The 12,402-nt window shown below is 42.5% G+C and overlaps 1 protein-coding gene across 5 annotated transcripts in view; it reads right to left on the bottom strand.

The window, feature by feature from the left end:
- si:dkeyp-72e1.9 (syntaxin-binding protein 4) overlaps window positions 1-12,402 on the bottom strand; it is a 163,614-nt gene that overhangs the window by 25,301 nt on the left and 125,911 nt on the right. For 4 of the 5 annotated variants that reach the window (XR_009826532.1, XM_062050636.1, XM_062050635.1 and 1 more), the window contains 2 exons: window positions 9,243-9,308; window positions 8,943-9,140 (listed from right to left, as the gene is read on the bottom strand). The exons of the other annotated variant lie outside the window; for it this stretch is intronic. Coding sequence is in view for 3 of the 4 variants with exons in the window: in XM_062050636.1 (XP_061906620.1) it covers window positions 8,943-9,140; window positions 9,243-9,308 (264 nt within the window). In the remaining variant the exon portion in view is untranslated. The remainder of the gene's footprint in view (window positions 1-8,942; window positions 9,141-9,242; window positions 9,309-12,402) is intronic. 5 annotated transcript variants of the gene reach the window in all.

Genomic DNA, 12,402 nt, shown 5'->3' with positions numbered 1-12,402 from the left:
AAGTCTGCTGTTACTATGAGGACTTAAGTCTGCTGCTACTATGAGGATTCATGTCTGCTGCTACTATGAGGACTTAAGTCTGCTGCTACTATGAGGACTTAAGTCTGCTGCTATGCTACGATGAGAACTTAAGTCTGCTGCTACTATGAGGACTTAAGTCTGCTGCTACTATGAGGACTTAAGTCCGCTGCTATGCTACGATGAGAACTTAAGTCTGCTGCTACTATGAGGACTTAAGTCTGCTGCTACTATGAGGACTTAAGTCTGTTGCTACTATGAGGACTCATGTCTGCTGCTACTATGAGGACTTAAGTCTGCTGCAACTATGAGGACTTAAGTCTGCTGCTACGATGAGAACTTAAGTCTGCTGCTACTATGAGGACTTAAGTCTGCTGCTACTATGAGGACTCATGTCTGCTGCTACTATGAGGACTTAAGTCTGCTGCTATGCTACGATGAGAACTTAAGTCTGCTGCTACTATGAGGACTTAAGTCTGCTGCTACTATGAGGACTTAAGTCCGCTGCTATGCTACGATGAGAACTTAAGTCTGCTGCTACTATGAGGACTTAAGTCTGCTGCTACTATGAGGACTTAAGTCTGCTGCTACTATGAGGACTCATGTCTGCTGCTACTATGAGGACTTAAGTCTGCTGCTACTATGAGGACTTAAGTCTGCTGCTACTATGAGGACTTAAGTCTGCTGCTACGATGAGTACTTAAGTCTGCTGCAACTATGAGTACTTAAGTCTGCTGCTACGATAAGTACTTAAGTCTGCTGCTACGATGAGTACTTAAGTCTGCTGCAACTATGAGGACTTAACTCTGCTGGTACTATGAGGACTTAAGTCTGCTGCTACTATGAGGACTTAAGTCTGCTGCTATGATGAGTACTTAAGTCTGCTGCAACTATGAGGACTTAACTCTGCTGCTACTATGAGGACTTAAGTCTGCTGCTACTATGAGGACTTAAGTCTGCTGCAACTATGAGTACTTAAGTCTGCTGCTACGATGAGAACTTAAGTCTGCTGCTACTATGAGGACTTGAGTCTACTGCAACTATCAGTACTTAAGTCTGCTGCTACGATGAGAACTTAAGTCTGCTGCTACTATGAGGACTTAAGTCTACTGCAACTATGAGTACTTAAGTCTGCTGTTACTATGAGGACTTAAGTCTGCTGCTACTATGAGGATTCATGTCTGCTGCTACTATGAGGACTTAACTCTGCTGCAACTATGAGGACTTAAGTCTGCTGCTATGCTACGATGAGAACTTAAGTCTGCTGCTACTATGAGGACTTAAGTCTGCTGCTACTATGAGGACTTAAGTCCGCTGCTATGCTACGATGAGAACTTAAGTCTGCTGCTACTATGAGGACTTAAGTCTGCTGCTACTATGAGGACTTAAGTCTGTTGCTACTATGAGGACTCATGTCTGCTGCTACTATGAGGACTTAAGTCTGCTGCAACTATGAGGACTTAAGTCTGCTGCTACGATGAGAACTTAAGTCTGCTGCTACTATGAGGACTTAAGTCTGCTGCTACTATGAGGACTCATGTCTGCTGCTACTATGAGGACTTAAGTCTGCTGCTATGCTACGATGAGAACTTAAGTCTGCTGCTACTATGAGGACTTAAGTCTGCTGCTACTATGAGGACTTAAGTCCGCTGCTATGCTACGATGAGAACTTAAGTCTGCTGCTACTATGAGGACTTAAGTCTGCTGCTACTATGAGGACTTAAGTCTGCTGCTACTATGAGGACTCATGTCTGCTGCTACTATGAGGACTTAAGTCTGCTGCTACTATGAGGACTTAAGTCTGCTGCTACTATGAGGACTTAAGTCTGCTGCTACGATAAGTACTTAAGTCTGCTGCTACTATGAGGACTTAAGTATGCTGCTACTATGAGGACTTAACTCTGCTGCTACTATGAGGACTTAAGTATGCTGCTACTATGAGGACTTAACTCTGCTGGTACTATGAGGACTTAAGTCTGCTGCTACTATGAGGACTTAACTCTGCTGCTACTATGAGGACTTAAGTATGCTGCTACTATGAGGACTTAACTCTGCTGGTACTATGAGGACTTAAGTCTGCTGCTACGATAAGTACTTAAGTCTGCTGCTACTATGAGGACTTAAGTATGCTGCTACTATGAGGACTTAACTCTGCTGCTACTATGAGGACTTAAGTATGCTGCTACTATGAGGACTTAACTCTGCTGCTACTATGAGGACTTAAGTATGCTGCTACTATGAGGACTTAACTCTGCTGCTACTATGAGGACTTAAGTATGCTGCTACTATGAGGACGTACGTCTGCTGCTACTATGAGTACTTAAGTCTGCTGCTACTATGAGGACTTAACTCTGCTGCTACTATGAGGACTTAAGTCTGCTGCTACTATGAGGATTTAAGTCTGCTGCTACTATGAGAACTTAAGTTTTGTAATGATGGGGCAGTAAAGTCTTCACGGACTTCGTAACCGGTCGAGCTTTAAGCTATGATCGATTTTTGATACCAGGATTATAATATCCATGTTTGCTGTGAATTGCACCTTGGCCAAAGACTTTCTAAGCCTAATAGACTTAATTTGACACAGTCGGTGTCGGGCTGGACACATGACAAAGGACACACACTGGACCTTGTCTTATCTTTTGGCTGCAATGTGTCTGAAGTTGAAACACATTTTGCTATATTGTAAGGTGCTTACAAAGCCAGGCAGCTCCGGGTACGCACAATTTACCCACAAACTGCATCATCGTTTTCCAAATCTATCACCTCATCTGAGATCCTTTCTCATTGGGATTTGCCTAACTCCACCCCAGATATTTAGTAACACCTGCATGGAGGTCCTGGCCCCCTTCAAACACACGCACCAAACCAATGACGCAGCCGTGCCTGATCGACAACACCCGCCAACTCACACGTGCGTGTCGACGCGCTGAGCGAAGTGGATAAAAGACAACCTTTCCGTCTCTCTACAAATATTAAGAGACAGTCTAGTAGAATATCAAATGGCAGCAAGGAGCACCTATTTTCCTAATCTTGTGTCTAACAAAAACCACTAAGTGCTATTTAACACTTTGAACTGGCTTATTAATCCACTGAACTCAAACAGTGTGGTGCCTTCTTCTACTCTTTGTCAACAATTGTTAACATTTTTCACAGATGATTAGACAATCCCTTCTTGCTGCTGCAGTCTCAGTAGAAACATGTCTTAGTGCCTTCCAGTGGTTTGAGCCAGTGACTTAACTAAATACAGTAGTTCAAACCCTCTGCATGTCCCACGTCAGCTTTTTCAAAATGTTTTTAACTCTATTGGCCGTTATATTGTCCATCTAGTCAATTCCTCCCTGAGGTGTGGATGCTTCCCAGCCTCCTTGTGGTCCAACCACTAATCAAAAACAATTATCTTGATCCCAATATTTTATCACATTGTAGACCACTCTCAAAGTTGCCATTGTTATCCTAGGTCCTAGAGAAGGTTATTGGTCAACTTCTTCCTTATCTGAACTCAAATGATATTGGGGAAACATTTCAGTCTGGTTTTAAATCACAACATAGCACAGAAACTGCCCTTTGAATGACTTGCTTTTATCTGTGAACTCAGGTCAATCTGCAGTTTTATCTGTGGACTCATGTCAATCTGCAGTTTTATCTGTGGACTCATGTCAATCTGCAGTTTTATCTGTGGACTCATGTCAATCTGCAGTTTTATCTGTGGACTCATGTCAATCTGCAGTTTTATCTGTGGACTCAGGTCAATCTGCAGTTCTTGTGATTTTACATTTCACTGCTGTGGACCACCGCATTCTTTCAATTGGCCTTGAGTCTTGTGTGGGTATTAAGTGTAGCGCTCTAAAATGGTTCTAGTCATTTTTCACCAGCAGGAGTTTCTCTGTAAACCTGGGCCAGTACTCCCCCTCTGAGTCTGCCCTTAAGTGTGGTGTACCCCAAGGTTCAAGTTTAGCACCTGTCCTCTTTTCTTTATACACGCTTCCCCTGGGTGCTGTTTTTAAAAAGCACAATTTCTCTTTTCACTGTTTCACAGACCATATTCAGATGTACTTTCACTGTTTCACAGACCATATTCAGATGTACTTTCACTGTTTCACAGACCATATTGAGATGTACTTTCACTGTTTCACAGATCATATCCAGATTTACTTTCACTGTTTCACAGACCATATTCAGATGTACTTTCACTGTTTCACAAACGATATTCAGATGTACTTTCACTGTTTTACAGACCATATCCAGATGTACTTTCACTGTTTCACAGACCATATCCAGATGTACTTTCACTGTTTCACAGACCATATCCAGATGTACTTTCACTGTTTCACAGACCATATTCAGATGTACTTTCACTGTTTCACAGACCATATTCAGATGTACTTTAACTGTTTCACAGACCATATTCAGATGTACTTTCACAGTTTCACAGACCATATTCAGATGTACTTTCACTGTTTCACAGACCATATTCAGAAGTACTTTCACTGTTTCACAGACCATATTTAGATGTACTTTCACTGTTTCACAGACCATATTCAGATGTACTTTCACTGTTTCACAGACCATATTCAGATATACTTTCACTGTTTCACAGACCATATTCAGATGTACTTTCACTGTTTCACAGACCATATTCAGATTAACTTTCACTGTTTCACACAGGATATTCAGATGTACTTTAATTGTTTCACAGACATTATTCAGATGTACGTTCACTGTTTCACAGAGGATATTCAGATGTACTTTAACTGTTTCACAGACAATATTCAGATGTACTTTCACTGTTTCACAGACCATATTCAGATGTACTTTCACTGTTTCACAGACCATATTCAGATGTACTTTCACTGTTTCACAGACCATATTCAGATTAACTTTCACTGTTTCACACAGGATATTCAGATGTACTTTAATTGTTTCACAGACATTATTCAGATGTACTTTCACTGTTTCACAGACCATATTCAGATGTACTTTCACTGTTTCACAGACCATATTCAGATGTACTTTCACTGTTTCACAGACCATATTCAGATGTACTTTCACTGTTTTCAGGTGCAAGCCTGGCTCAGGGAGGAGGACGCCCCTGCCATGCAGAGTCCCCAGGGATTGTACCAACTAGTCCTTTCAACAAATTTCACAGACAATATTCAGATGTAATTTCACTGTTTCACAGACAATATTCAGATGTATAGTATCTGCCTGTGACAATACCAATATGCAATTTGCCATGACTACTCTGCAGAACTGTTTGCATGATGTACAGGAATGGTTGGGGGCAAATTGTTTATACTTCAATAAAAATAAAAGAGAAATGGTGGAATTGGTCAAACAAAGCCGCTGCAAGGACATAACAGTGCTATGGTCCTCATGTGCTATGGTGCTATGGTCCTCATGTGCTATGGTCTTAATGTGCTATGGTCCTCATGTGATAGGGTCCTCATGTGCTACGGTGCTACAGACCTCATTTGCTATGGTCCTCATGTGCAATGGTCCTCATGTGCTAAGGTCCTCATGTTGCTAAGGTCCTCATGTGCTAAGGTCCTCATATGCTATGGTCCTCATGTGCTATGGTCTTCATGTGCTATGATCCTCATGTGCTACGATCCTCATGTGCTATGGTACTCATGTGCTATGGTCTTCATGTGCTATGGTGCTATGGTCCTCATGTGCTATGGTCCTCATGTTGCTATGGTCCTCATGTCCTCATTCAAGATTCAAGATTCAAGATGATTTATTGTCAATTCTTAACATGCACAAGACACATAAGAACTGAAAAGTACATTTTCGGCACAATCCCACTAAGAGCAGACATACGTTACAGGGAGACAAGACGAGACCGCCAACGGAGCAGCCATTTTTACGGCGCTCCTTAAAAAAAGGTGGGGAAAAGGTGATATTGGGAAAGGGGGGAAGAGTAAAAAAATATCAGTCAAAGGCTGGACCCACGCGAGGGGGTCCAGATGGACTCCAAGGGAAAAAACCTCATTTGCAATGCACATATAAACACGTTACATTTAATCACAACAAATGCGCAACAGAGGGAGGGGGGTTGGAGCAAACAAGCGGTGGTGAAGGCGTGGTGCGGGGAGGGGAGGTGCGTGCATGTATGCCCAATTGTCTTGGGTGTGATGTTGAAATGTTTTTGTGGACTGGGGCCGATATAAGTTCGACACCCGGTGTTGTTGAGAGAAAGGGAGGTCAAAAGCGTCCATCGTTGAGGTGTCCTCAGGGGTGTTTTTCAGAACAGCCTGTTCCTGATAACACAGCGTCAAGGCCATTCGAGGGAGTCAAATCGTAGATTAGGATATTGTTTTCCGCGAGCAGTCAGAAAAAAAAACAATGACTCGCCTGCTCTATTTGTCCATGCTGGTTTTTCTCAAATTCAATTCAGTTTTCCTCCTCAGCAAACTTCTCCATGATGTGATCCATCTTGCAATTCAGATCAGAAATCGCCACAGTCTGTGATCCCACAGCCCTGCCCAAACCTTCCATTGCGACGAACAGCCTTTGGGCTCCTTGAGTGGCTGCCATCGTCTTCCGAATTTGACGATACACCAGAGCAATGCCCAACCCAATCAGCAGGTGCCCCGTGATCACGGTTCCAAATAGGTAGATGTCTTCCACGTCCTCGATAGAAAGGACTGAGAGGCACATGATTCTCTATTCATCCCAGGAATCTCTCACATACCCCGCAGCAATGGTTCCATCAGGGCAGCCAGGCTCCCCCGAACCTCTTTTCCTTGTCGAAAAGACTTTGTCAATTGCGTCGAGAGTCCAGCTGATCATATCAATGTTTGATGTTTTGATTTGAGGACAGCGCAAAGAAAGAGGCTTCAAAAAAGTTCAAACAAGACAAAAACGAAGAGAGCAAGCTGGGAAGTAGGGAGCGGAGAAAGATGCGACCGCCCTCACCAGAGGCAAGACAGAAGAAAAAAAAAGTGCTATGGTCCTCATGTGCTATGGTCCTCATGTTGCCACCAGTCAGCAAGACGTCACATTGACAGCTTGCTTCAGATGGACAAACAAATGAACTCTGTCATTGAATCTAGCTTCTTTCAGCTAAGACTCCTGGCAAAAATAAACCAGTATCTTCCACAGACTTTGAAAGAGCTATCCAAGCATTTGTGACGTCACGCCTGGACTACTGTCATTGGTTGCACGTAGACCTGGATCAGGACTCTCTCCAGCGGCTGCAGAATTCTTCTGCTGGTCTTTGAACTTTTTAAAAACTTACATCAAAAAGCCCCGCCCTCTCTTTTGGAGCTGCTGCAGCCTTCTTGTCCCAGCAGGACTATGAGGTCTTCAGACCAGCTCCTACTCGCTGTCCCAAAAACTAGGCTAAAATCCAGAGGAGATGGAGCCTTCTCAGTGGCCCAGACTGTGGAACAACCTTCCATTATCTATTAGGTCCTCTCAGTCTCTGAGACAATTTAAAACTAGTCTAAAAACCAGAGGATATGGAGATTTTCAGTGGGCCAGACTGTGGAACAACCTTCCATTATCTATTAGGTCCTCTCAGTCTCTGAGAAAATTTAAAACTAGTCTAAAAACCAGAGGATATGGAGATTTTCAGTGGGCCAGACTGTGGAACAACCTTCCATTATCTATTAGGTCCTCCCAGTCTCTGAGACAATTTCAATCCAGGCTAAAACCAGAGGAGATGGAGCCTTTTCAGTGGTCCAGACTGTGGAACAACCATCCATTATCTATGAGGTCCTCCCAGTCTCTGAGACAATTTAAAACTAGTCTTAAAACCAGAGGAGATTGAGCCTTCTCAGTGGCCCAGACTGTGGAACAACCTTCCATGATCTATTAGGTCCTCCAAGTCTCTGAGACAATTTAAATCCAGGCTAAAACCAGAGGAGATGGAGCCTTTTCAGTGGCCCCGACTGTGGAACAACCTTCCATTATCTACTAGGTCCTCACAGTCTCTGAGACAATTTGGATTCAGGCTAAAGACATATTTTTCTCTCTGGCGTTCAAATCCAGTTAGACAGGATATCTTGGTTGTTTTTATTTATTGTTTTATCCTTTTATTTATTTATTACATTTGAGTATTTTAGGTGCTATATTCTGCACTTCTTTGAAGGTATATTTTACCACTGTATTTTGATTCATCCCTCTGTGTTAGCATGTCAACATGACACCGTGTGTCCCTTTTCTTATGTCTGTACATCACTTTGTTTGTGAATATGCTATATACCAACTGAACTGATCCATGCTTTTGGGGCACGTCATGCAGACGAGCGGGTGAAGTGTGCCGCCTTGATGAGAGGCTGAAGAGAGAGAAACCTGTCTGTTGGTCATTCTCTGGCTGGGGGTGTCACTCATAATGCAAACATATTTTTCTAATATTTTCGCCATCAACCTTCAGAGTCCCAAAGATCGACTGGTTGGCGACCCCTGGTATAGACTACGGTGTGTCAGGAAGTAGTCTTTGCCATTAAGTAAATGTGCCAGTCTTGCCTTTTGTTGAGTCCTACAAAGTGTTGATACTGTAAGTACCGTACTTTTTACACACCCGCTGTTTGTCTTCACAATAATGCTGTGACGCATGACGGTATCAAACAAAAACCTGTGTGTAGTTTGTTTTCTGGCGGGTCTGAAAATAAACGACATCTCCCAGAATCCTCTGCGGGACCGGCAAGGTGGGAGCGTGGAACGCCGCAAGCAGGAAGTGAATGTCCGCAGTAGACAGAGAAAATAGTTTCTTGGACATTTCCTAAACATTTTTTATGAAAATGTGCCCATGACTGTTTGAGATGTGTGGCAAAGTAACACAATCTCTTTGGCGGAGGTAAGAAAGTCTGCCTTCTGCAAAGCAAAGCGCTACATGCTAGTCCCGACGGAATTGGTGGCTGGGATCAAAAGTAGAGAATTTGACACCCGTCCCTAAGTCTGCTATCTTGGGGACTCACCTGTGTGGCATCCGCTTCTAGTGTTTGCCTTCTGCCCGCCACTTGGTTCTTCAGGTCTTGAATCTCAGTCTCCAGAAGCTGGATCACTTCTTCATAGTCCTGCTCGACGGTGCTAGCCTGACGCTGTCCCGCTTCCGTTTGGGCTGCCTGCAGACGACTCTTTAGACGGACGTTTTCCTCCACAGTCACGCACGCTTTCTTCAAGGACAGCAAGATATTCATTTTTAACCCGAAATATTGCTTTTTTACTTTGTCAGTTGCTATAATATGCCAGTGTGGACTTGTTTCTATATCTCATACCTCAGAGGTCTTCTGGAGCTCATCCTCAAGGGTGTTCTTACGGGTTTCCATGTCCTTAAGCACCACCTTTCAAAGTCAAATCCAGAAAACTAGTGAAACTAATGTATATATATGTATACTGTATATATTTATATATATATACACTATATTGCCAAAAGTATTTGGCCACCCATCCAAATGATGAGAATCAGGTGTCCTAATCACTAATCACAGGTGTATAAAATCAAGCACTTAGGCATGGAGACTGTTTCTACAAACATTTGTGAAAGAATGGGCCGCTCTCAGTGATTTCCAGCGTGGAACTGTCATAGGATGCCACCTGTGCAACAAATCCAGTCGTGAAATTTCCTCACTCGTAAATATTCCAAAGTCAACTTTATTCTAAGAAAAGTGAAGAGTTTGGGAACAACAGCAAGTCAGCCACCAAGTGGTAGGCCATGTAAACTGAAGAGTGCAAAGACTTTCTGCACAGTCACTTGCTACAGAGCTCCAAACTTCATGTGACCTTCCAATTAGCCCACGTACAGTACGCAGAGAGCTTCATGCAATGGGTTTCCATGGCCGAGCAGCTGCATCTAGGCCATACATCACCAAGTCCAATGCAGTGGTCTAAAGCACGTGGCCACTGGACTCTACAGCAATGGAGACGCCTTCTCTGGACTGATGAATCACGCTTTTCCATCTGACAATCTGATGGACCAGTCTGGGTTTGGAGGTTGCCAGGAGAACGCTACATTTCGGACTGCATTGTGCCCAGTGTGAAATTTGGAAGAGGAATTATGGTGTGGGGTTGTTTTTCAGGAGTTGGGCTTGGCCCCTTAGTTCCAGTGAAAGGAACTTTGTATGCTCCAGGATACCAAAACATTTTGGACAATTCCATGCTCTCAACCTTGTGGGAACAGTTTTGAGCGGGCCCCTTACTCTTCCAACAGGACTGTGCACCAGTGCACAAAGCAAGGTCCATAAAGACATGGTTGACAGAGTCTGGTGTGGATGAACTTGACTGGCCTGCACACAGTCCTGACCTGAACCCGATAGAACACCTTTGGGATACATTAGAAAGGAGACTGAGAGCCAGGCCTTCTCCACCAACATCAGTGTGTGACCTCACCAATAGGGATGATGTTCGAAATCGGTTCTCCCGGTTGTTCGATAAAAAAAAGAACCGATTCTATGGACTCGAATCCCTGAGAACTGGTTCCCGTTATCGAGGCCACTATAGTAAAGAAAAAGAGTTGGTTGTTTATTCGAGTCCCTGGGAATGAATCCCTTCCCACGTACAGGAAATGCCCTGTGGGACCTGCAATGTTATGCCCATTTGATTGTAGACTCTTACTGATACCCTGTGGCGATATGAAAATACTACGCGTCATTAGTTTGGGCACTTCCGGGTTGAGACAATTGAGAAGTAGACAAGTTGTGTTAGCTCTTACAAGCCTTGGAAAAGATAAGTCTGTAAGTAAACTGTTTAACTTGTTTATGTAACTCAATATTAAGGTGGAAAGTGTTTAAGTTTTATACAAAGATGTTTATTGAAAAACGATTTTTGTGCACTGTTTCAATGGATGTTTTGAGGACTTAAAATGGCTGCCAGTCGTGTATTTCCACCATTTAAATAGTTTCAACACTCAGAAGTATTTGTTTGATGATAGTACTGTATATTTGTGTGAAGCTAATATTTACATATTGTGTATTACATTTCAGTATGTTAATTGAATCACATCGCTTATACATTTGTCATTGTGTGTATTTCAGTTTAAAAAAAAAAAAATAACAGTCCAGTGCAAGAAAAAAGTAAAGATAGGAAAAGACAAAGCAAGATCAACAACAATAAAGAGCCTACATTGATTAATCTGCTTTGGATTGTTTGTTAGCTGTCTGCCAAGCTGTATAACCTCAACACATATAGTGAGGGCAGAACAGGCAATATGCAATTATTGCCAGGCTTCGCTCTCATGTAAGGGGGGAAGAATTGTTGATTGATAACAGTGGTGTTCTTAGTGTCATAGTGTGTGTAGTTAGTATGTTCCAATAGCAGCAGAAGTGCACTTTTTGGAGAGCTGTATTATTTTCAGTTTTGTGCCCAAGGGACTAATTTTATTTAACACTATATTATTATTTATACACCTATAGTGATCACAGAGACAGGTTTTTTTGTGTTACTGTATATATTTGTTTTTCTGAAAAATCCCACTTAATATACTTTGGGTAACAACAGTCAATATTTTATTTTTTATTTTTTTTAGGGGGGTAACAGTCAAATTTATTTATTTATTTTATTTAATTTTTTTCTTATAAAATAAAAGTGAGCTTTTGTTAAACCAAATATTGTGTTTTTTTTCCCATATACAAAAACCTATCTGGATTTGATAAGAGAATTGATAAGGAATCGGGTCGATAAGAGGATTCGATAATGGGCTCAGACACGATAATTTCTTATCAAACATCATCCCTACTCACCAATGCACTTTTGGAAGAATGGTGAAAAATTCCTGTAAACACACTCCACATCCTTGTGAACAGCCTTCCCAGAAGATATAAACACACTCCACATCCTTGTGAACAGCCTTCCCAAAAGATATAAACACACTCCACAACCTTGTGGACAGCCTTCCCAGAAGATATAAACACACTCCACAACATTGTGGACAGCCTTCCCAGAAGATATAGACACACTCCACAACCTTGTGGACAGCCTTCCCAGAAGATATAAACACACTCCACAACCTTGTGGACAGCCTTCCCAGAAGAGTTGAAGCTGTAATAGCTGCAAAAGGTCATATTGAATCCTATGGGTTAGGAATGGGATGGCACTTCAACTTCATATGTGAGTCAAGGCAGGTGGTCAAATACTTTTGGCAATATACAGTATATATAGCACAAACTGATATTTTGTCCATACTATTTTAAAAAAGGTGGTCGAATACCTTTGGCAATATAGTGTACAGTGGTGGTCAGAAGTGTACATACCTCAGTGGCCTAGTGGTTAGAGTGTCTGCCCTGAGATCGGTAGGTCGTGAGTTCAAACCCCGGCCGAGTCATACCAAAGACTATAAAAATGGGATCCATTACCTCCCTGCTTGGCACTCAGCATCAAGGGTTGGAATTGGGGGTTAAATCACCAAAAATGATTCCCGGCGTGGCCACCGCTGCTGCTCAC

Source organism: Entelurus aequoreus, linkage group LG06 (genome assembly GCF_033978785.1).
Source record: "Entelurus aequoreus isolate RoL-2023_Sb linkage group LG06, RoL_Eaeq_v1.1, whole genome shotgun sequence".
Classification (NCBI taxonomy): Eukaryota; Metazoa; Chordata; class Actinopteri; order Syngnathiformes; family Syngnathidae; genus Entelurus; species Entelurus aequoreus.
The sequence above is the reverse complement of the archived record's forward strand: the minus strand, read 5'-3'. Positions and strand labels throughout refer to the sequence as shown.